The sequence below is a fragment of the Ranitomeya variabilis genome, chromosome 1, assembly GCF_051348905.1.
Source record: "Ranitomeya variabilis isolate aRanVar5 chromosome 1, aRanVar5.hap1, whole genome shotgun sequence".
NCBI classification, from domain to species: domain Eukaryota; kingdom Metazoa; phylum Chordata; class Amphibia; order Anura; family Dendrobatidae; genus Ranitomeya; species Ranitomeya variabilis.
Genome location: NC_135232.1, coordinates 1122465346 through 1122491629, shown reverse-complemented (window position 1 = coordinate 1122491629; position 26284 = coordinate 1122465346). Strand labels below are relative to the sequence as shown.

At 43.5% G+C, this 26284-nt stretch overlaps 1 protein-coding gene across 4 annotated transcripts in view; it reads right to left on the bottom strand.

Annotated features, from left to right (window-relative positions):
- Positions 1-26284, bottom strand: part of LOC143792962 (nicotinamide N-methyltransferase-like) — an 87978-nt gene that overhangs the window by 10550 nt on the left and 51144 nt on the right. For 2 of the 4 annotated variants that reach the window (XM_077279485.1, XM_077279509.1), the window contains one exon: positions 936-1111. In XM_077279485.1, coding sequence (XP_077135600.1) covers positions 936-1111 — 176 coding nt within the window. Of the gene's footprint in view, positions 1-935; positions 1112-3605; positions 3845-3902; positions 3972-26284 lie in introns of those variants that run through there. The other 2 variants (XM_077279496.1, XM_077279503.1) reach the window with 2 other exon arrangements.

Genomic DNA, 26284 nt, shown 5'->3' with positions numbered 1-26284 from the left:
TGACGTAATTTTCAGGTCCTTCTAGGCATTCAGTAGTTTAAAATTACGTTCCGGCTTTGTGATTGGTCGCGTCGCGGTCACATGGGCGACGCGACCAATCACAAGCCAGAACGTAATTTTAAAATCCTGAAGGACCTAAAATTACGTCACGGCTTGCTGTGATTGGTCGCGTCGCGGCCACATGGGCGGCACGCGACCAATCACAAGCCGGGACTTCACGTAAGGAAGGAAAAGCGTGAATTTTAAGCAAACAACGCTGCCGGTTCCCTCGGTGAGGTCCAGGCTGCGTCGGAGAGGTGAGTATAGCAATATTTTTTATTTTAATTCTTTATTTTACACATTAATATGGTTCCCAGGGCCTGAAGGAGAGTTTCCTCTCCTTCAGACCCTGGGAACCATCAGGAATACCGTCCGATACATGAGTCCCATTGACTTGTATTGGTATCGGGTATCGGTATCGGATTAGATCCGATACTTTGCCGGTATCGGCCGATACTTTCCGATACCGATACTTTCAAGTATCGGACGGTATCGCTCAACACTACACGTTATGGCTCTGGGAAGAAGGGGAGCGAACAACAAAAATGCAAAACCCAAAAAAGCTTGAGGGTCATTAAGGGGTTAATAATAAAAAAAAAGGAAAAATCTGTCATTGCACTGTGGTATTAAATGGAGTGTTGATTACTACTGGTTACCCTCCGTTTCTTTGGTGAGGTCACCACTTTTTCATTACGAAGACTGCTGGCCTTAAAGAGATAGCAATGGGCTGGGTACAGTCCTAGGAGACCTCAGAGTATTGTATAACTTTTTAGGGCAGGTGGAGTATATAGAGCTCAAATTTTTGTGAAAAAAATTGCAAAACCTGGGGAATTCAAATAAAAAATATTATCTCTATTAAATACATTTGTATGAGAGATACCGTTTTCTTCACTTACCTGAGCTAAATGCTTTATAGAAACATCTCTGCATGTTAATCGTAGACTCCTTAAAAGTAGAGAATTGAACATGTTGACAGAAGTATTCTTCCAGGAGCATCTTGGGATTGATCGCTTCTTCAGGATAATACAGCGTCAGGCAGGGATTCATTGTAGTCTTCTTATCTACAGATTTTCTACAATAAAATGTGTTTTATGATTAATACATAATAGCTTTCCCATGAATAATATTCGATTTGTGCAGATTTATATGTAGGATTTATGGAAAATAACAGATGAAGCAGAACTGAGTTTGACGCTCACATGATAGATCACCACTCACCAGGTGTTATTTGTAGAGATGAACGAATTTCAAGAAACTCGATTAGGGCCGATTCATTCAATTCAATGGGGGAAAATTATAATCATATTGGATAACTTTGATGCAAATTTAATTAGCTAATAAGGATTTAAAAAAATCTTATGCTCCCCTCTCTTCGGCGCTCCTTGTACCTTCTCTGCTGCTCTTGGTTTTCCAATGAGTTCTTTTATTTTCCTGCATATTTCTGACATCTTATGTTCACTAGGGCTCACATCATCTCATGGACTATGATTCTCGTTACTGATGTTCATTGCGGTGCATACGGTTACATGCGGCTTTATGCATGTCATTGATGTGCCTTTTACCCCATCTGACAACATAGGGCATAGCTAATAGAAGACTGGAGATAGAATAGTCAATGGAAGTTCCGGGCGTGAAGGGACTCATATGGGGAGTGCAGAAAAGAGTTGGCTGTAAGATTGTTTTTCACCTCTTACTGGCCATCTTACAAAATGGCTACTGGCCTCTCACCATTTTAATGGTGTTTCCTGAAGCAATTTGCAATAAAATTCAGATTCTGATAAATCGGATTTTTTGTGTGTGAAATTTTAGGCAAATTCAATTAATTTGTCTCTCGTTATCTGTGCTATTTCTTTCAGCTCACATTATCTCCTCTTTCATAAAATTTCAGTTCTTTATTTTATACGTATTTTTCTTATACAGTTGTACTAGCTTTAGGTGTAATTATATGTACAAATATATATATATATATATATATATATATATATATATATATATATATAATTGTCTAAGGGTTTTTCTGTCTGTCTGTCTGTCTGTCCTGGAAATCCCACGTCTCTGATTGGTCGAGGCCGCCAGGCCTCGACCAATCAGCGACGGGCACAGCATGGTGACGATGATGTCATAAAGGTTGCCTCGACCAATCAGCGACGGGCACAGTCTGCAGCAAATTCGCCTCGACCAATCAGCGACGGGCACAGTATCGACGTAGATGTCATAATGGTTGCAATGGCGACGATGATGTCATAAAGGTTGCCTCGACCAATCAGCGACGGGCACAGTCTGCCGCGAATTCTGGAATCATCATTGTCCATATACTACGGGGACATGCATATTCTAGAATACCCGATGCATTAGAATCGGGCCACAATCTAGTATATATATATATAATCACCAAAAATAAGGTTGGCACCGTTACGATGTTACAAAATATTTATTTATTAACTGTGCAGTATGTGATAATTTGTAATGGATTACAGATGTTGTAATCCATATCTTGTCAGACGGTGCAATAATCTAACAATATAGCCATGTAGCACATCATCTGACAAGTTATGGATTGCTGCACATGTGCAGGACCAGAACCACCATCAGTAAATAAATGCAGCACCAGCCCACCATCAGTACATGATACCACAACCACATCATGAATGTATCAACAGAAACATAGCTAGTGCATGAATTTAGTATCTTAGCCATCGTCAGTATAACACTACAGCACCAGAATCGCCAGTACATAAATACACTAACTGGCCTGTCACACCTGTCACACCAGTGTTTCACACAGTTAGACAGGTGTCACACTTGCGAATATAATGCGAGAAACTCAAGCATCAATACCTAACACTTCTGCCGGCACTCGGGACCAAAGTGCCGGCAACAGTGCTAGGTATTGATGCAGGAAATGTGGCCAAGTTTCTCACATTATATTCGGAAGTGTGACCCCGGCCATAGTGGGAGCATCCTACTTACCGTGTTCACCGCTCTGCAGTTCATACCAGTACTTCAAATGTCAGCAAGGGGTACAATTCGCAAGTCACAGTTTACACCATCAGAATAAACTAAAGAGGTGGCCGGTAACCTTGACAATAGTATACTGTAAAATAAAAAAAATCCCAGCATTCTGAGGAACAGAGAAGATTTTTAATGAGGGATAAATTGTCTATAAAGGCAGTATTCAACTGAAAAGAGGGTTTGTGTATGGATAGAGCGGGAAACCAAGTAGATGGGAGGGTGCACTTAAAAGTTTGGCTAAGCTAAGGGTGCACCGAGCACCTGTGCTTGGTTTGAACAATCATTCTGTGACAACAGTTTCCATTTTAAACTGAAGGGAAATAAGCATTAACAGGTAACAAAAAACTCCCACTTGATCATTCTAAAATTATGTCACTAGTTTCATGTATATACTCGTCTCTACATGAATACAGCACCAGAACCATTATCAGTACAAAAACACATTACCAGAACCACCATCAGTACAAGAAAAGAGCTCCAGAATATATAAGAGAAGGAGGAGTGAAAAAATACATCTGATCAAGCAATGTTTGAGAAGGAGAACCCACACATACCTTCTAAGATAGAGAATGCTACAAGGTTGAAGCAGCAGAGCCAGAAGGCAGCAAATATTACAAAATAATACACATAAAATTATTAAAGGGAAACTGTCAGCAGGGTTTCACACCCCAATCTATTTACATGTGCATGTATCTCTTTCAAAGACAACTCAAACAATACCTTTACATGGCCAGTCTCTTCATCTATTGCAGAGAAATCATCACTTGTATGAAGATTTTGAAAGAGTTACATACACAAATAAATAGTTTGAGGTTTGCTGACAATTCCCTATAATACATATATGCCATTACCGGAGTGGCTGTGCGATCTCAGAAAACGGCTGCTGAGAAGTCTTGCAGGATAAACGAACAGAAGGGCAATTGAACCCCTCCAGGAAATTAAGGAATTATATATAGGAAGAAGCTGAAGGCAGGGATGTATCATTTGGCGAACAATTAAACTAGGGGTGTTAATTATGCAAGTTATTCATTAAGCAAAGCAGAATGGTATGCAGAAGACAAGACACTACTTGCTTGACAATCTATCTCATCCTTATTGTAAATACTACAACTGTGCCAGATCATACAGAATGAAAATTATGATGGATAATATGGAAAGAAAATTAGAGTGGTGCTCAAAAGTTTACGTACTTCGGCAGAATTTTTGCTTTCTTTGCCTTTTTTCGTGTCCTTTTTTCATGGTTAGTGGTTGGGTGCAGCCATTTGTTGCCAAACTACTGTGTTTTCTCTTTTTAAATCATAATGACAACCCAAAACATCAAAATGACCCTGATCAAAAGTTCACATACCCCATTTCTTAATACCGTGTATTGCCCCCTCTAACATCAAAGACAGCTTGAAGTCTTTGTGGTAGTTGTGGATGAGGTTCTTTATTTTCTTAGATGCCCACTGTTCTTGACAAAATACTTCTAGTTCATGGAAATTCCTGGGCTGTCTAGCATGAACTGCGTGCTTGAGTTCTCCCCAGAGTGTCTCAATGATATTGAGGTCAGGAGACTGAGATGGCCACTCCAGAACCTTCACTTTGTTCTACTGCAGCCAATGACAGGTCGACTTGGCCCCGTATTTTGAATCTTTGCCATGTTGGAACGTCCAAGTACACACACAATGGATCATCTAACTACTACATTCATGTTCCCTAAATTATAGGCTTTTTTGCCCAAGAGAGGTGACATATCAGGATAGGGACCCAATTTTTGAAGGACACCTTGACATGGCAATTGGGCTCACATATTTTGACCAATCTATACTCTAGGTACCTTCTCTTTTACTTTATTGTTCATAGCAATTTTTGCAGATGAATTTTTCATATATACATTATATAGAGCTTTTTTCTTCATTTTTTCCCATTTTCTATGGCAGTAATGCAGTTTCTTTGTTCTAGAGTAATCATTCCTGGTGTAGCATGGTGCAACCTTTATTCTTTTTAGCTATTTTGCCACATTTGGAATTTGTTTCCAACTTTCCAGTTTACAACATGATAAAATGGATGGTGTTATTCAAAATTACAACTTTTCCTGCAAAAAAGAAGCCCTCGTGTGGGTATGTTTATGGAAAAATAGAAAAAGGCTTTTGTAAGAAGGGAAGTAAAAACTAAAGTGTAAAAAAAACAAAAATCTCCTGGACTGGCTGGCAAGGGTGAAAGACTAGAGCCCCAATTCATCAAAACCGATGATGTTCATGCTGGCCTTGATAAGGGATCATGCTGGAGTCAGACACTCCTGACTGATTAAGAAGAGCATACTTCTGAGCAAAGTGCCCTGGATGAAGCTGCTCCTCCTATACATAGAGCAACTCGACACAGATGGCGACAACCATGGCACACGCTGCAAACACGTTTCCTGCAGCGGTGCTCCAGGTGCGCCGAACGTCTGTGGAGAAAATCTAATCTACCCGAAGATTTCATCCATTATAAGTTCATGCTAAAAACATACAACTCTGCCCTTCACCTCTCCAAACAAACCTATTTCAACACCCTCATCACCTCACTGTCCAATCACCCTAAACGTCTCTTCGACACTTTCCAGTCCCTACTCAACCCAAGAGAGCAGGCCCCAACCACAGATCTCCGCGCTGACGATCTGGCCAATTACTTCAATGAAAAAATTGACCACATTCGACAGGAAATCATCTCCCAATCTCTTCATACCAGGCACTGTCCTCCCTCCCCCACTGCATCTAGTTCACTCTCTGACTTTGAACCAGTTACAGAAGAAGAAGTAAGCAGGCTCCTTGCATCTTCTCGCCCGACCACTTGCACCAGTGACCCCATTCCGTCACATCTCCTCCAGTCCCTTTCCCCGGCTGTCACCTCTCACATAACAAAAATATTCAACCTTTCCCTCACTTCCGGTATTTTTCCCTCCTCATTTAAGCATGCCATCATACATCCATTACTTAAAAAACCCTCCCTCGACCAAAACTGTGCCGCTAATTATAGACCTGTCTCTAATCTTCCCTTCATCTCTAAACTCCTGGAACGCCTGGTCCACTCCCGTCTTACCCGCTATCTCTCAGATAACTCTCTTCTCGACCCTCTTCAATCTGGCTTCCGCTCTTTACACTCTACTGAAACTGCCCTCACTAAAGTCTCTAATGACCTACTAACAGCTAAATCTAATGGTCACTACTCCATGCTAATTCTCTTGGATCTTTCCGCAGCATTCGACACTGTGGATCATCAGCTCCTCCTCACTATGCTCTGCTCCATCGGCATCAAGGACACCATTCTCTCTTGGTTCTCCTCCTATCTCTCTGACCGATCCTTCACTGTATGTTCTGCTGGTTCCTCCTCCTCTCCCCTTCCCCTTACTGTTGGGGTTCCTCAAGGATCAGTCTTAGACCCCCTCCTCTTCTCTTTGAATACTGCCCCTATTGGACAAACAATCAGTAGATTTGGTTTCCAGTACCATCTCTATGCTGACGACACCCAATTATACACCTCTTCTCCTGCTTTCACTCCGACCTTCTTAGAAAACACCAGTGATTGTCTTACCGCTGTCTCTAACATCATGTCCTCCCTCTATCTGAAACTGAACCTGTCAAAAACTGAACTCCTCGTGTTCTCTCCCTCTACTAACCTACCTTTGACTGACATTGCCATCTCCGTGTGCGGTTCCACCATTACTCCCAAGCAACATGCCCGCTGCCTTGGGGTCATCCTTGATTCCGAGCTTTCATTCACCCCCCACATCCGATCACTGGCTTGCTCTTCTTATCTGCATCTCAAAAATATTTCTAGAATTCGCCCTTTTCTTACTTTCGACTCTGCAAAAACTCTTACTGTCTCACTTACTCATTCTCGTCTGGACTATTGTAACTCTCTAATAATTGGCCTCCCTCTTACCAAACTCTCCCCACTCCAATCTGTCCTGAATGCTGCTGCCAGGATCATATTCCTCACCAACCGTTACACCGATGCCTCTACCTTGTGCCAGTCATTACACTGGCTACCCATCCACTCCAGAATCCAGTACAAAACTACTACCCTCATCCACAAAGCACTCCATGGCTCAGCACCACCCTACATCTCCTCTCTGGTCTCAGTCTACCACCCTACCCGTGCTCTCCGCTCCACTAATGACCTCAGGTTAGATTCCTCAATAATCAGAACCTCCCATTCCCGTCTCCAATATTTTACACGTGCTGCGCCGATTCTTTGGAATGCACTACCTAGGTTAATACGATTAATCCCCAATCCCCACAGTTTTAAGCGTGCCCTAAAAACGCATTTGTTCAGACTGGCCTACTGCCTCAACGCATTAACCTAACTATCCCTGTGTGGCCTAATAATAATAAAAACAAACAAACAAAAAAAAAACACATAATCAGGTTCCTCGCATCGTGTTCTCATACACTTTATGCAGTTAATAGCCTCTCTGTCTGTACTGCTACATACTTAGGCTGTTAACTGGTTCATGCAGCTTTACATGAACACCCGAGCCTTACACTACGGCTGGTCCAAATAACTAAAGCAATTGCTACCATCCACCTCTCGTGTCTCCCCTTTTCCTCATAGTTTGTAAGCTTGTGAGCAGGGCCCTCATTCCTCCTGGTATCTGTTTTGAACTGTGATTTCTGTTATGCTGTAATGTCTATTGTCTGTACAAGTCCCCTCTATAAGTTGTAAAGCGCTGCGGAATATGTTGGCGCTATATAAATAAAATTATTATTATTATTCTGACAAGGGCTGTGCACTTTTGTGAGCTGCATCACAAATCTTACTCTAATCAGGACCTGGAGTGCAATTTCTGGCATAAAGAACCCCACAGCACATTATGATTTAGGCGAGCTGTTGTGTCTTGCTCCTGTCACACCTGAGCTCCATAAATTCGGGTGGAGCTGGGCAGAAATGGCGTGAAATTGCCAACAATTGGAAAATGCTTGCGCAGCTCCCTGTTGCTCATACTGTATATTTTGTGACTTTTCAAAATGATTGACATAATTGTAAATTGTCAACGATATGCTTATATAATCAATTATTTTTCAAAAAGAGCACTTGAGTCTTAGAAAATCAAGGACCAGAAAGATCCCCCCCAAAAAATTTTGAAATATAAATGGAAAAGCTAAAATTTTCAGTATGGTTCTAAATATCTAATAGTCACATAAAACTCCAAAATGTCATTCTGCTAAGGAACCTGACTATTGCCCTTTCATTACTCTTTTGATTCTGGCCTAAAGTAATGACACCTCTTCCTGATTTCGGACCACTAGCCATATGCTTCACTATGGAGGCAACTGGCAAGACAGTACAGTAAAGAACAGATCCATGAACAGGATAAAAGTACAAACAGCCACTGCAGAGGGGAAGAGGACTTAAACTCTAGTGGCATCTACTTGAAGTAACTATCCTAGAAGTCATATCATCCCTTTAAAGAGCCTTGCCACATGACTTAGGATAAGAAGCCAAATCAGAGACTACATTTAATGACACGTTTTGGGGTGTTTGCTCCTCATCTTTGCATAGCAGGAAACCCAATTTGGTTAGGTAAGACATTTCTGACACTAGGTCTTCTTAATGATTCTTCAGTGTAAGGGGACTAATAGGCCATGTAATGCTCCTCTGGGAATTTAAATATACAAATAGCTTCTTTACACGGAAAGAGAACTACAACTCTAGTTCCAGCTTATATGTCCCCTTAGACCAATTTTGCACTCTCCATAAAGAAAAATGGTTCCCCCTTAGACTCTCTCCAAGCCAAATAAGACTTCCTGCTTTGCAAACATCCCGAAAGACATGTCTTCTAAGTCACATGACGAGGCTTGTTAAAGGGTCGATTTTGACAAAAAGAGGTTCCAAACGGCTCTCAAACTGTTAAAAAATATATGTGCCAAACTAGATGTATGATCTGTCCTCACACAAGAATGAAGGGATCAAGGGCAAACATACAGATAATGTTGCTCTTTAAGCCCCAATGTGAGGAATGGCTATTATTAATGTCGGAAACCCAAACAATGATAAATAAAAGTCGAAATGGTGGCACTGATATTGTGTATCAACCAGGAATCTGAGATTCTAAAGTGTAATTGAAATAAGAATAACACAAGCAGGGGCAGGAGGGCTAGACTACCCTTCAAAATACTTTCGCTCCCGAAAAAGAAAGGTGGCCTTGGACTCCCAAACTTTAAGACCTACTACCAGGCGATACATCTGGCTAGGTGGATGTGCCTGGTTAAATCAAGACATGATCCAAAAACCCCTAATCTTGAACGCTTGTTAATGGGAGGTGAGGCGGAGAAGTATCTCTGGACCTCTGCTGCCCCCCCACAAAATTCTCTGGAAGAAATAACCTGCAACACCCTGACTATAAGGAAGAAGCTAGTCCAGAACAACTGGCCACGTTGCCTTTTTTTGGACAATATGCCTCTGGGAGTTATACCTTGGCTCATTGAACCAAAATATATAGACACATTTGACCTCTGGAAATCCCTGCCGACCCTCCCAATTTCACACCTACTCTCCAACCAAATTAGTTGCACAAACAGTTGGCCTCGAGACGCCAAGAAACATCCCAAAGATTTCATTCAAATCCACCATGTACAATATATTATTTCTAGGCTTAAGTCGGACATCCAAACTAATTCAGATTGGCTCTGGCTGGAACTTCTTCTTAAACTCAACCCTACGCCCCCTAAATTAATTTCCAAACTATATCATAACTTAATCTCCCCTAAATCTCACTTTAAACCCTTATATACTGTATCTCCTCATGGGAGTCTGAGCTGAACATATCTCTCTCCAATAGAGAAATTGCACAGGTCTTGGAACACTCACATGGGTTCTCAAGATGTGTCTTGCTCCAGGAGAATGCCTTTAAAGTCCTCTCCAGATGGTACAGAACCCCTGAGTCGCTCTACCACTTTGGCCTCTCGGATTCTCCGCTGTGCTGGAGATGTATGAAGACTAGAGGCTCTTTGGTGCACATTTTTTGGTCATGCCCAAATATCGCTAGATTTTGGGAGGAGATTTTTAATCGACTCCGCCAGATGAAACTAATAACGCAGAGTTTGACTCCTCAAGAGGTTCTACTGTCCCTCCCCACGAAGTCCTACAAACCTAAGAAGCATGACCTACTCCCCCTTCTAATAGCCGCTGCCAAGCACTTGATCGCCATACACTGGAGACAAACGTCCCCCCCCCTCATGAATGGCTTAAAAAAGCCCAGGACATCTTCAGGATGGAAGAGCTGACCAGTTGGGATTCACATACGCATGACAAATTCTTTAGTGTACGGCTGCCCTGACAGCTAGCATCTCAAACTACCCCTTAGTTTCCCATTCACTATCCTCCTTACACAACATTTGGTTGTGCTAACTTGTTTCTCCTAAAGTTCTTTTACTGCACTGTGATGGACCCAGATACAGCTCAATTACCTATTTGTTTGAGTCATGCTCGATATTCGCCCTGTTCTCTGCTTCCTAATCGGTCATAATTATCTGTTCTGCTCCCCGTATGTTTATGTTTTCATTCTGACCGTTTTTTTTTTTTTATCTCTGACGGGGTATTTTTGTATAAAGAGCTCTGCTTTGACCGCTTCTCTCCCCCCTCACCTCGAGTCCCCCACCCCTGGTACTCCCCCCACTCCCTCTCCCCTTCCTTCTTATTTTTTATTTTTCTTTGACTGTCTTCTTGTTATTGTTGGTTTTAATTTCTGATCGATATCTTCTTGAGACTCAGGTTACGGATTGCGTAGCCTATTACTTGGATCGCATATCAGTTCTGCCACAATCAGAACTGTGGATACTTCCGGCTATTATTCCGTATTGAGGGTTCGGCCGAAATGCGACAGTATACTCCATTTTAAATATGTATCCACCCTCATCTGACTCATGTAACCTGTATGACTGTTTGCCTGTTTATATGTGTTGAAAAGTTTGAAAATAAAAAATTAAAAAAAAAAAAAAAAGAATAACACAAGCAGGATAGATAAAAAAAAATAAGAATGGTTAACTGCAATCCTTTCCTACTCACCCTAATAGGTTGAAGACCATCAATGGTATTAGCAATAATCAAAAAGTGATTAAGTATATTTCATATATGTAACCATATGATGCATTAATGAAGTTACCGTTGTAGCTGAGAGTGTTCCCTGGTTGAATGAACAGTCTGGGCTGCAGACGTATTTAAGGAAAGCTGGGGACGTGTTTGCTGGGTAAGTCGGTAGTTTGAAGGTGTTGAGTGGGGGCAGCTATGGAAAGAAATGTGTCAGGAGGCAGTGTATTACACCTGTCCACCGGGGTCTCACATCTGACCAAGCTGTCAGCTTAGGTCTGACAGCGGAAAGCAAACACATATGGCAGCATGCCTTCCAATGCCTAGCAATGTGATTGCACAAGGAGGTAATAGTGCCTGCAGGGGAATGTCTGTTAGAGAAAGTAATATATCAGTCCCCGACCTCTGGCGTCTCAGCTGTTTAACCACATGAACACCAGGACACCAACATAGGTAATTTAGATAAACTTCTCTGTGGTTCCCCGGATGATAATTTGTAATGATGAATAAAGTGAAATTAAATGATAGTGACTGACCTGTCTTGAATTTATCCAGGAAAGTGACTGCGGTATGAATAGATTCAGATAGGTCTGAGAGGGCTATGCTAGACCGGGTGAGCTAGAGCGTTGCCCCTGCTGGTGGCACATATCAAGCTTCACCTCGGAAACAGACCGAGTGGAGATTGCTGCTCGTGGTAGAGGTAGTGATGTCACTCCCGCACCTGTAGTCGGGATAGAATGATAGCAATCACCTAATCCTACGCATTTTGGGAGCTTCGGCTTCCTTGATCAAGGATAATAATAGCCCTACTGATGTAGGTTCCATAAATACCACAGTTATAAAGAGAGCTGTCACCTGACTCATATTTAATTAAGCTACATCCTCATCAAGGGGATTGCTGCTTCCAATAGGTGCAATAGAGATCAAGTCCTCTTTTAATCCAAAGAGTTTATTTCATGGCACAGTAGCAAGATATCCCAGGGCTAGTGGCTCCTTCCCAATTCCTAAAGCTAGGGGTGCGCTAGCTGTTGTGAACTCTGTTTTCAGGCTCCCTCTTGTGGTCACAGGTGGTATTGCGTGACTTTTGTTTTTGGGCTCCCCCTGGTGGCTTTGTTTGTTATCCTGCGGGTCTGTGGCTGGATCAGCTGCCTCGTTATTCACTAGGGAGGTTCCTATTTAGCTCTGCTTCTCTTTCACTTGTTGCCGGCTGTCGATGTATTCAGTGCTATTCTGATTACTCCTGATTATCTTCACTTTCAGTCTCTTCAGGAGAAGCTAAGTTCTGTTTGATTATTTTTTGCTCATCAGTCTGCAATATGATTTCTGTGTATGATGAGTTTAGTCCAGCTTGCTAATATGTGATTTCTTGCTGCTGGTAAGCTCTGGGGTTCGGAGTTGCTTCCCCAGCACCGTTAGTTGGTGCGGGGGCTCCAGCAATCTCTGCGTGGATATTTTGAATAGGGTTTTTAATTGACCGCACAGTTCCCTTCCTATTTTCTGCTATCTAGTGTTAGCGGGCCTCATTTGCTAAATCTATTTCATCTCTGCGTTTGTGCTTTCCCCTTAACTCACCGTTAATATTTGTGGGGGGCTATTCTATATCTTTGGGGTCATTTCACTGAGGCAAGTGAGGACTACCTATAGTTGTGTGCGGATAGGATCAGGTTGCGGTCAATCTAGTTACCACTTCCCCAGAGCTAGTCATCTGTTTAGTTACTTAGCCAGTCAGACTTGCGATCCTTGCCACTAGGATCATAACAGTACAGCCGGCCAGTAAAGTGTTAATTGCATGGCAGAAGTAGGAGAAGAGAAGCCTTGAGAATTTTTTTTTTTTTTTTTTGCTGCCGTGTGTCTAGCTGCTGTGTGTCTAGCTTCTCTTCTCCTCTTAATCTTGGTGTGGCTCTGTGTTCAGCTGCTGATATGGATATCCAGAGCTTAGCCTCCAGTGTAGATCATCTTGATGCAAGGGTACAAAGTATTCAGGAGTTTGTTGTTCACAGTCCTATGTCAGAGCCTAGAATACCTATTCCGGAGTTGTTTTATGGAGATAGATCTAGTTTGCTGAATTTTAAGAACAATTGCAAATTGTTTCTTTCTTTGAAACCTCGTTACTCTGGTGATTCCGTTCAGCAAGTTAAAATTGTTATTTCTTTCTTGCGTGGCGACCCTCAAGATTGGGCCTTCGCATTGGTGCCAGGGGATCCTGCATTGCTCAGTGTGGATGCGTTTTTTCTGGCCCTTGGATTGCTCTATGAGGAACCTAATCTTGAGAACCAGGCTGAAAAAGCATTGTTGGCCCTCTCCCCGGGGGCAAGATGAAGCAGAGGTGTACTGCCAGAAATTTCGGAAATGGTCGGTGCTTACTCCATGGAATGAGTGTGCCCTGGCTGCAAATTTCAGAAAAGGTCTTTCTGAAGCCATTAAGAATGTCATGGTGGGGTTCCCTATGCCTGCAGGTCTGAATGAGTCAATGACTCTGGCCATTCAGATTGATCGGCGTTTGCGGGAGCGCAAACCTGCGCACCATTTGGCGGTGTCTTCTGAACAGACACCTGAGTCTATGCAATGTGATAGAATTCTGACCAGAAGTGAACGGCAAAATTATAGACGGCAAAATGGGTTGTGCTTTTACTGTGGTGACTCAGCTCATGTTATCTCAGCATGCTCTAAGCCCACAAAAAAGATTGATAAATCTGTCACCATCGGTACTTTACAGCCTAAGTTCATTTTGTCTGTTACCCTGATTTGTTCCCTGTCATCTTACCCGGTTATGGCTTTTGTAGATTCAGGTGCTGCCCTGAGTCTGATGGATTTGTCATTTGCCAGGCGCTGTGGTTTTGTTTTGGAGCCTTTAAAATTCCCTATTCCACTAAGGGGAATTGATGCTACACCATTGGCTATGAATAAACCTCAGTACTGGACACAAGTGACCATGTGCATGACTCCTGTTCATCAGGAGGTGATTCGCTTTCTTGTGCTGCATAATTTGCATGATGTTGTCGTGTTGGGTCTGCCATGGTTGCAGACTCATAATCCAGTCCTGGATTGGAAAGCAATGTCTGTGTCAAGTTGGGGTTGTCAGGGAATTCATGGCGACGCTCCTGTGGTGTCAATTGCTTCATCCACTCCTTCTGAAGTCCCTGCGTTTTTGTCGGACTACCAGGATGTATTTGATGAGCCCAAACTCAGTTCTCTACTTCCTCATAGGGATTGTGATTGTGCTATAAATTTGATTCCTGGTAGTAAGTTTCCTAAGGGACGACTTTTCAATTTGTCAGTGCTGGAGCATGCTGCTATGCGGAGTTATATAAAGGAGTCTTTGGAGAAAGGACTTATTCGCCCCTCCTCCTCCCCTCTTGGTGCGGGATTCTTTTTTGTGGCTAAGAAGGATGGTTCCCTGAGACCTTGTATTGATTATCGCCTTCTAAATAAAATCACGGTCAAATTTCAGTATCCTTTGCCATTGTTATCTGATCTGTTTGCTCGCATTAGGGTGTCTAGTTGGTTCACCAAGATAGATCTTCGTGGTGCGTATAACCTTGTGCGTATTAAGCAGGGTGATGAATGGAAAACTGCATTTAATACACCCGAAGGCCATTTTAAGTACTTGGTGATGCCTTTTGGACTTTCTAACGCTCCTTCTGTCTTTCAGTCCTTTATGCACGACATCTTCCGCGAATATCTGGATAAATTTATGATTGTGTATCTGGATGATATTCTGTTTTTTTCTGATGATTGGGAGTCCCATGTTAAGCAGGTCAGGATGGTGTTTCTGGTCCTGCGTGCCAATGCTTTATTTGTGAAGGGCTCAAAATGTCTTTTTGGAGTCCAGAAGGTTTCTTTTTTGGGTTTCATTTTTTATCCTTCTACTATTGAGATGGACCCAGTCAAGGTTCAGGCTATTCATGACTGGACTCAGCCTACATCTGTTAAGAGTCTTCAGAAGTTCTTGGGTTTTGCTAATTTTTACCGTCGCTTCATCGCTAATTTTTCTGGTGTTGTTAAGCCTTTGACGGATTTGACCAAGAAGGGTTCTGATGTTACTAATTGGTCTCCTGCGGCTGTGGAGGCCTTTCGGGAGCTGAAGCGCCGGTTTTCTTCGGCTCCGGTCTTATGTCAGCCAGATGTCTCTCTTCCTTTCCAGGTCGAGGTTGATGCTTCTGAGATTGGAGCGGGGGCTGTTTTGTCGCAGAGAAGCTCTGATGGCTCTGTGATGAAGCCATGCGCTTTCTTTTCAAGAAAGTTTTCGCTTGCCGAGCGGAATTATGATGTCGGTAATCGGGAGTTGTTGGCTATGAAGTGGGCATTTGAGGAGTGGCGACATTGGCTCGAGGGAGCTAAGCATCGTGTGGTGGTCTTGACTGATCACAAGAATCTGATTTATCTCAAGTCGACCAAGCGGCTGAATCCTAGACAGGCTCGTTGGTCGTTGTTTTTCTCTCGTTTTGATTTTGTGGTCTCGTACCTGCCTGGTTCGAAGAATGTGAAGGCTGATGCTCTTTCTAGGAGTTTTGTGCCTGACTCTCCTGGAGATTCAGAGCCGGCTGGTATCCTCAGAGAATGGGTGATTTTGTCTGCCATCTCCCCAGATTTGCGACGAGTGCTGCAGGAGCTTCAGGCGGATAGACCTGACCATTGTCCACCGGAGAGACTGTTTGTCCCGGATAGATGGACCAGGAGAGTTGTTTCCAAGGTTCATTCTTCGGTGTTGGTGGGCCATCCTGGAATATTTGGTACCAGAGATTTGGTGGCCAGGTCCTTTTGGTGGCCTTCCTTGTCGCGGGATGTGCGTTCCTTTGTGCAGTCTTGTGGAATTTGTGCTCGGGCTAAGCCTTGCTGTTCTCGTGCCAGTGGTTTGCTGTTACCTTTGCCTGTCCCGAAGAGGCCTTGGACGCACATTTCCATGGATTTTATTTCAGATCTCCCTGTCTCTCAGAGAATGTCTGTCATCTGGGTGGTGTGTGATCGTTTTTCTAAGATGGTCCATTTGGTGCCCTTGCCTAAGTTGCCTTCCTCCTCCGAGTTGGTTCCGCTGTTTTTTCAAAATGTGGTTCGTTTGCACGGGATCCCTGAAAATATTGTTTCCGACAGAGGATCCCAGTTTGTGTCTAGATTTTGGTGGACCTTTTGTGCTAAGATGGGCATTGATTTGTCTTTTTCGTCGGCCTTCCATCCTCAGACGAATGGCCAAACCGAGCGAACTAATCAGACCTTGGAAACCTATTTAAGATGTTTTGTTTCTGCTGATCAGGACGACTGGGTGATTTTTTTGCCATTGGCCGAGTTTGCCCTTAATAATCGGGCTAGTTCTGCTACTTTGGCTTCGCCTTTTTTTTGTAATTCGGGGTTTCATCCTCGTTTTTCCTCGGGTCAGGTGGAGCCTTCTGACTGTCCTAGAGTGGATGTTGTGGTGGGTAGGTTGCATCAGATTTGGAATCATGTGGTGGACAATTTGAAGCTGTCACAAGAGAAGGCTCAGCGCTTTGCCAACCGCCGTCGCTGTGTGGGTCCCCGACTTCGCGTTGGGGACTTGGTGTGGTTGTCTTCTTGCTTTGTTCCTATGAAGGTCTCCTCTCCTAAGTTCAAGCCTTGGTTTATCGGTCCTTATAAGATTTTGGAAGTCCTTAACCCTGTGTCATTTCGTTTGGACCTCCCAGCATCGTTTGCTATTCATAATGTGTTCCATCGGTCGTTGTTGCGGAGATATGTGGTGCCTGTGGTTCCTTCGGTTGAGCCTCCTGCCCCTGTGCTGGTTGAGGGAGAATTGGAATACGTGGTGGAGAAGATCTTGGATTCTCGTATTTCTAGACGGAGGCTTCAGTATTTGGTTAAGTGGAAGGGCTATGGTCAGGAGGATAATTCCTGGGTTGTCGCCTCTGATGTTCATGCGGCCGAATTGGTTCGTGTCTTCCATGTGGCTCACCCTAATTGCCCTGGGGGTTTTGATGAGGGTTCGGTGACCCCTCCTCAAGGGGGGGTACTGTTGTGAACTCTGTTTTCGGGCTCCCTCTTGTGGTCACAGGTGGTATTGTGTGACTTTTGTTTTTGGGCTCCCCCTGGTGGCTTTGTTTGTTATCCTGCGGGTCTGTGGCTGGATCAGCTGCCTCGTTATTCACTAGGGAGGTTCCTATTTAGCTCTGCTTCTCTTTCACTTGTTGCCGGCTGTCGATGTATTCAGTACTATTCTGATTACTCCTGATTATCTTCGCTTTCAGTCTCTTCAGGAGAAGCTAAGTTCTGTTTGATTATTTTTTGCTCATCAGTCTGCAATATGATTTCTGTGTATGATGAGTTTAGTCCAGCTTGCTAATATGTGATTTCTTGCTGCTGGTAAGCTCTGGGATACGGAGTTGCTTCCCCAGCACCGTTAGTTGGTGCGGGGGCTCGAGCAATCTCTGCGTGGATATTTTGAATAGGGTTTTTAATTGACCGCACAGTTCCCTTCCTATTTTCTGCTATCTAGTGTTAGCGGGCCTCATTTGCTAAATCTATTTCATCTCTGCGTTTGTGCTTTCCCCTTAACTCACCGTTAATATTTGTGGGGGGCTATTCTATATCTTTGGGGTCATTTCACTGAGGCAAGTGAGGACTTTCTTTCCCTCTAGGAATAGTCAGTTTCTCAGGCCGTGAAGAGACGTCTAGGATTTTCAGGTAACGTTCCACGGCTACCTATAGTTGTGTGCGGATAGGATCAGGTTGCGGTCAATCTAGTTACCACTTCCCCAGAGCTAGTCGTCTGTTTAGTTACTTAGCCAGTCAGACTTGCGATCCTTGCCACTAGGATCATAACAGCTAGCTATCCCTGCTATCAGATTGCTTCTGATGGTGAAGAGCTGAGCTCCATTATCAACTCTTATCTGTCACCTCCTTCACCCAGGGAAGTGGGGAATTGTAGTGTATAAGAATGCACAAACCAGACTAACAAGGAAAGACGTACAAGGATAAGAGAAAATACCAATCATACAAATATGTACTCACAAACAACAAAGTGGAGCACCGGGAACTAAAAGGAGGAAAAACCAAAAAAGAGAGAATGAGGATATGCACACAGACAAATCACCAAGTAACAGTCTTCAGAACAACAAAAAATGCCTCCTCAAACAACCAACACCTCAAACACCAGAACTAGGCAGTACTAAACTAACAATGTCAATCCTTACTTGCCAGAGGTGAGTATATATAGCAGAGGAGAGTGTCCAACATTGAACAGCTTAGACCATCAAAGCAAGAAAGCTTCCAGGAGCTCTAAACTGAACAAATGAACCCCTGCACTGCTAGCAGAAACCTGCACTGTTTAATATGAAGGTGAAGTGCTTCTAATCAGCCACATAGCCAAGCCCTTGCCTCCTCCTGCCCCCTCAAACTCAAAAATATTTCCCATATCTGCGCATTCCTTGACCATGAAACCATAAAAACACTAGTGCACGCCCTTATCATCTCCCGCCTTGACTACTGCAGCCTCCTACTCTCTGGTCTCCCCTCTAGCACTCTGGCATCACATCAATCCATCCTACAGCTTTGAGAACAAGCTATTGTTCGAATCGCATAACCTGTTACTCATTATCATGTGAATTTATCCTACTGGACGTCATGTTTTATTCACAATAAATGTGGAATTTTTTTGGAAGCTGGATTTTCCTTTTCTTGCTACAATCCATCCTACACTCTGCTGCCCGACTAATCTACCTTTCTCTCCGCTATTCCCCAGCCTCTCCCCTATGCCAAGCCCTTCACTGGCTTCCTATCTTCCAGGGACTCAAGTTCAAAACCCTTACTATGACATACAAAGCCATCCACGCCCTGTCTCCTCCATACATCTGTGACATGGTCTCCCGGTACTTACCTACACACAACCTTCGATCCTCACAATATCTCCTTCTCTACTCCCCTCTTATCTCTTCTTCCCACAACCGCATCCAAGACTTCTCCCGTGCTTCCCCCATACTCTGGAACTCTCTACCCCAACACATCAGACTCTCGCCTACCACAGAAAACTTCAAAAAGAACCTGAAGACTCACCTCTTTCAACAAGCAAACAGCCTGCAATGATCCTCAACCTACTGAACTGCCACATGACCAGCTCTACCCTCGCCTAGTGTATCCTCACCCATCCCCTGTAGACTGTGAGCCTTTCCTGGCAGGGTCCTCTCTCTTTCTGTACCTGTTAGTGACTTGTTTTTGCTCATGTTTATTGTATTTATCTATACTTGCCCCCTTTTCACATGTAAAGCGCCATGGAATAAATGGCGCTATAAAAATGTATTATAATAATAATAATCAGTGGAGGAGTAAGAGAAATCAGACAGTGCACACTTCTGGCTCCTCTCTTTCGTGGTATACCCATGACAGGCTATTTGCATATTTAAATTCCCAGAGTACCAATCATTCCCCTTTAGGCCCCATGTTAGACACCTCTCCCTAGTCAAATCAGATCTCCTGCTATGCACTGGTGAGGGTTAACATCATGAAATGCAAGGCTGCCATTGGAGTTTCTAGTTTGTCTTTTTATCCTATGTCATGTGGCAGGGGTCAATAAATTGTTAATATTTACTTGTAGGATTGCTGCTTTCAAGTTCTCTGTTTCTCCGAAGAGACTATTTGCATAATTAAATTCCCAGATGGACATTACGTAGCCTATAAGTTTTCATAAGTAAAAAGCTTTCCCCTTACATTCCAGGGTAGAAGTCTTAATGCCATTGAGCTCTTGGGACTGGTTAAGCAGAGTGGCTTGTACTAATTCTGTTAAATTGATGGATGAAAAACAAATAGAAATTCAACCACTGAAACTTTTAACTTGATCGGTCATCCTCCTAATCCCGCTCAACAAAATATAGCAAATCAACCCCTTCCACCAGCAAGGAATCCCTTGAAATTATAATTTGTTAGAAATAGATTTTCTTTATGAAATACTTACAGAGTATATACGGTATAAGTAGGCGATCAATCAATTTAGTAAACATGAAAAGAGAAATCAGATCTTTACATAAAGATACACAGAAAGCAGAATCTCAAAATAAGCTATGCCAAAGAATTTGTTAACCTTAGGCGACAACTTTGTTTTATCCTTTTTCAAGGTTATGAATAGTTATGAAAACATATACCGTAGCTTCTACAGAAAAGGCTTAAGCAATAACAACACAAAAAATTAAATATGGAATGAATCCAAAACAAGAAAATATAAAACCAGAGGCATATTTTATATAATATATCTTATATAAAGCATTATATAATTGAAGGAGGGATCCAAACACAAACTTCTTTTAACTTCCCCAGAGCAGTTTCTACTTTATATGCACATTTCTCAGAAACAGATCACTAAAGTTATATAATTTCATCCCCTCCACAAAGTAAACTGCTTATCAAGCAACTTTTCTAAAAATGTTTCTCATCGATTTGTCCTATATCAAAATTAGTATTCCAAGGAGCCTTATTAAAGTTATCATTCCCGAAAAAGAAACATGAGATATTAACTTCATCCAAAATCAACCCTTTGTATGTAAGGAATCTGTCAGTACGATTAAACCTCCTAAGCCATCTATATGGTAATTTAGGTAAAACATTTCAAATAAAATTATACATCTATATATGCTGTCCGATGTCTTATTCCAGAAAAAATGTAAATTTTTTAGACATGTCAATGAGCTGTTAAGATCTATAGGCCGGTCATAGGTCAACTTGAGAATCTGCCTACGAAGTGACAATGAAATCCTCTTTCATATAAAACAAACTCTTGAGGCAGATTCTGAGGAAGATCTGTGTCCCACCTATAAACTGTAACAGCTCATTTATATGTTAGGAAAAATGTGGATTTCTCTGGAATAAAACATTGGATAGCAGTTATCAAGATATCATTTTATTCAGCTTACTATGAACTACATGTCCTACTAAACACCTTATGAGGGTTGATCCTGTTAACAAATTCTTTTAAGGTCAGGGTTTTTTCACTTTTATTCTTTCGATTTACCGTATTTTGCGGACTATAAGATGCACTTTTTTCCCAAAAAATCTGAGAAGAAAAAAGTGCATATTATAGTCCAAATGTAGCTTATCAGGGAGAAAAGAGCAATGGCGGTGAAGCGGGGTAACACTTGGCAGGGTCACTGCTTCAGGAAGTTGGTGGCGGCAGGAGTGGGGTAATACTTGGCCCTGGGCTGGAAGGTGGGCTTCGAAAAAATGGCAGACGTGTGAAGCAAGAGCAGGATCCACGATCTCCCGGTATTAGGCTTTAGAAATGTGGCCACCGGAGCCAGCGCATGCGCAGATTTAGATCTCAACTCATTGATGAGACAAAATCTCAATCTGCGCATGCGCCGCCTCCGGCTCTCATTTTCTGAATTCCACTGCTGTTTTGTTTTGACAAAGGCTCAGGAGGAGCTGAAACGTTGTCCAGGATTAGTGGGGCAGAATAAAGTTTTTTCACTTTGTTCCACCTGAAACAACTGGAGTGCTGCCTTCGTTTTTTTTCTTCTGTTTAGTTTGGCAAGTATTAGACTGTTTGCCTGGAGGCCTGGCACCCGCTGTGAACTATTGTGCTGTTCCTTTTTTACTATATATCTATAGATCTATCTATCTCATTCCTTCTATCTATCTATTGTGAGGTTGCGCTCACTGCATGTGTTGGAGGCCACTCGCTTGGCAATGGGATAAATGCACACAAGCACAAAACCGTCTATGCGGTTTAATAAAGACTCATAAACCATATCACGAACAGTCCATTACACACTTTGTCAGGACATCACATTAAGTTGCACATCATTAGTTTTGCGGCAACTAGTGATGAGCGAGTATACTCTTTTCTCGGGTTTTCCCGAGCACGCTCAGGTGACCTCCGAGTATTTGTTATTGCTCAGACACATAGTTTTCATCGCCTCAGTTGCATGATTTAGGGCTTCCAGATAAGCTGAATACATGTGGGAATTCCCTAACAAACAGGCATTCCTTACATGAATTCAGCATATCTGGAAGTGGTAAATCATGTAACTGAGGTGATGAAAACTATATCTCCGAGCAATAACAAATACTCGGAGGTCACTCGAGCGTACTCGGGAAAACCCCAGCAACGAGTACACTCGCTCATCACTAGCGGCAACTAAACATGCTGGTCCTCCTCTGACCAGTTTGATGTGGGTTACCACACAGTTCATGACACATAACAAGCACCAACAGTCTATTGAGGTACCTTACGGGAGCTCCTGCTCCACCTGCTGACTCCTTGTTAGTCCACTCTTCCTGGGAAAGCAGCCTTACGGTGTTCACCAACTTGCCTGGCAGACACACATCAGTCAGTCCAGAGCTACCGAAGGATGGTAGCTTCCCCAACACAGCACAGAAGCCGTCGCAGACCATCCAGGACCACGGTCTCTACAGGTGTGCAGCGCCCCAGAGTTCTGGTCGTTGCAGTACTGTGGCTCCGCCACTATGGGGAGCTATGGTACGTCTGATTGCACTAAAGGAGTTTCTCTGATCAGGTAACACCTCACTACACTTCACACTCCGGCCACCAGGGGGGGGTGGTCCTATCTACTAGGCCACTCCTCACACTCTGGTAAAACTGGGGGTTGGACAGGAAGACAGGGAGAAGTAACTGGGAAGAGCTGGTGAGAGGACCTGTCAGGGATGGGATCCTGGCAGACTCCTAAGAGCAGAACTAACCAGTGAACAACGGGAATACAGTAAAGAGGAATTAGGACCAGAAGGAGTCATGCTGTTAGACCGAGGCAACATCCTTCTGAGGCGCAAACAGTCGGTGGCCGGTACGCCGAGCAAGTAAGAGACTCTAAGTACTACTGCAAACCACGGCAGGGCAGCCAATTATAGGTTGGCTGTCTCACACAAATCACCTAAGCAGACAAAGGAGGCAGCTGTGGGAGAGGGGCGACTCTAGGGTCCCGGAAGAACTCCAGGCCTACCCCGTCATACGGGTGCGTCCTACCATATCACCTGGGGGGACGGAGAGAACGAACATCAGAGACAGACAGATTCAGTTGTGAGGACTATCCCGGGAGCTCAGCAGGGAAGGACTACAACACCCAGCGCTAGAAGGTAGACACTGATTCCCACCTGTAAAGAGAACTCCTGATGTGCCTTTGGACCGGCCGGTCTCTGACAGCCCGGTGGACAGCGCTCTGGACTGAGGTCTCTAAAACCTTCAGTAAAGAAGTAAAGAGACTGCAACCTGGTGTCCTCGTTATTTACTGCACCGCACCATCTACATCCGTCACATCATTCACTGTGCGCCCCTCGGCAGGGTCACGGACCGGGAATAGCCACCGTGACAACCCCAGAGCAGAGACTCAGAGGCCCGGTACCGGGTACCCCTCGGCCCTGCGGCAGTGGGGGCGCTACAGGTGCTTCTAGGAAGTCTCCACTCACAGGAGCTTGCAACACAGACCATCCAGGTCCACGGTCACTCTGTGCTCTTCAGGGATCCAGTCCTATTCCCAGGACCTCCCAACACAGAGGCCATCCACAGTGCACTATTCAGGATGTCCGTCCCTACCTGGGACCGTCCAACACACAGGCATGTGGCTTGTCCAGTCCAGGTGCTATTCAGGACATTCATCCAACACCCCAGTCCACCAGATCCAAAGCCCCACCATGTGCTATTCAGGGAGATAGCACTCCCAATACATAGGCTCTTTCAGGACCTTCAGCACAGACCATTTAGATCCATACTCAGAGACATGTGACCCACACCCTGGTCACATTATATACCTGTAACCACTCCCATAGATGGGTGGTGGTGTGTGTGGCTAGTTCGACCCACCGAGCTCTCATAACTAGGCCTGCCAGCCTCCCTTCACAATTATGCAAACCACACAATTACTTGTGGGACTACAGGTCCCAGAACATCCTTACTTCAGGCTAACAGTGCAGAGTATCTTCCCTATGACACAAATACCAGCCATTCACAATAATGCCAGACTTTGACTCATCACCACAGTTATGCCTGCAATTGTCATGCGTTCCTATGGCCTCAAGGTGCCTCCATGTGTATTCCAGGAAGACCATGCAGTGCCCCCTACCTGTAACAGGGGTCAATGCATCACACTATCTGTAGGTAGATAAATAGATAGAAGGAATGAGATAGATAGATAGATAGATAGATAGAAGGAATGAGATAGATAGGTAGATAGATAGATAGAAGGAATGAGATAGATATATCTATGGATAGATGTAGATAGATATATGGATAGTTAGATATATATATGGATAGATATATCTATGCATATGTAGAAATATCTATGTATCTATAAATATATCCATAGATATCCATAGATATATCCATAGATATCCATCTATAGATATATAGATATATCTATAGATATATCCATAGATATATAACAGCAAGGTCAATGTTTATTAATGAACAATATGTTTAATTTTGACAAAAAGGGAAAAAAATGGCTTCCATGCAATTTTCTGCACCAGAGGGGGAAAGCCGACAGCTGGGGGCCAATATTTGTAGCCTGGGAAGGGGGTAATACCCATGGTCCCTTCCCAGGCTATGATTATCAGCCCTCAGCTGTTTGCGTAGCTGTCTGGCTATTAAAATAGGGGGGACCCCCCAAAAAATGATGTGGGGTCCCTCTATATTTTATAGCCAGAAAGGCTACGCAGACAGCTGCAGGCTGATATTCATAGCCTAGGAAGGGGCCATGGATATTGGCCTTCCCTGGCTACAAATACCAGCCCACAGCCGGCCAAGAAATGGCGCATCTCTAAGATGCACCAATTCTGGCACTTAGCCCCTCTCTTCCCACTCCTGTGTAATCCTGGGATATTGGGTAATAAGGGGTTAATGTCACCATTGTATTGTAAGGTGACATTAACCCTGGTTAGTAATGGAGAGGCGTCAATAAGACACCTATCTATTACTAATCATATAGTAGTGAAAGAGTTAAATAAAGACACAACCAGAAATTTTTTTTTTTAATATTCTTAATTTCACCATGCTTACAAGCACGCCTAATTCCTGCGACGCCCTCGATCGCCTGCAAAACGTAAAAAATAATAAACCAACCGTATACTCCCTCTCCAATGCAGTCCAATTAATAACGAGTATCCCGCAACGATCTCCCCTATAGAACAGTGCCAGATTCTCACTGCCCTCCAGACACAGAGAATGCCCCCTTGTGACCGTTGCCTTCCTTGGTATAAACAAATCCTTGGAGAGATATTTGTATTGTCCCCTTATATACTTATACATTGTTATTAGATCGCAACTCAGTCATCTTTTTTCTAGACAAAATAATCCTAATTTTGTAATCTCTTTGGGTATTGTAGTTCCCCCATCCCTTTTATTAATTTTGTTGCCCTCCTTTGTACTAGCTCCAGTTCCATTATATCCTTCCTGAGCTCCAGTGCATAAAACTGTTCACAGAGCTTGGTAAGATGGAGACTGATTAATAGTCCAGATGAGAATGAATAAGAGCAACAGTAAGAGTTTTTGCAGAGTTGAAAGTAAGAAAAGATCGAATTTTAAAAATGTTTTTGAGATGCAGATAACAAGAGAAAGAAAGTGTCACGGGAGACCTAGGCAGGAAAGAGCTAATAACCCGGGCCCCTGCGATTTCCCTCAGACTAGGGAAACCCTGACTGACCCTCTCCCAGAGTTTACACTGATGGTGTGCATGTCTGAGCCTCCACCCTTGCCCTAACTCCTGTTTCAACCGTAGGCTGAAACTACCTCCCACCACCGAGTGAAGACCACACTCCAATACCCACAGTTAGCACAGACAAGGATAACGGAAAAATAAGCACCATGCCGCAGTCACTCAGGAATACACTTTAATGCAAAGGGCAAAACAAATACAAATATAGGAAGGAGCAAATAAGACAAAGGGAAATACACCACCAGCAACGGTACTCCAACTACTTGCTCACCACTCCAGACCGAGATAACCACGCACAAGACAGAAGCTATAATCGGCGACGCTCAATGTTCAGGAGAACTATTTAAAGGCAGTGGGCATGGCCCAGCTTCCAATCCGAGCACCAGGTAAATTAACCCTGGACCAGCTAGATAAAATCTAGCCAACGCCAATGAGCGCATAGTGGTCAAAAGCGGAATTACCGCTGTCTGTCGAACGACCTGGTCTGAACAGCGTCCGACATGACAGCCAGTGATCGGATGTGAGGGGTGAATGAAAGCTCTGAATCAAGTATGACCTCGAGACAG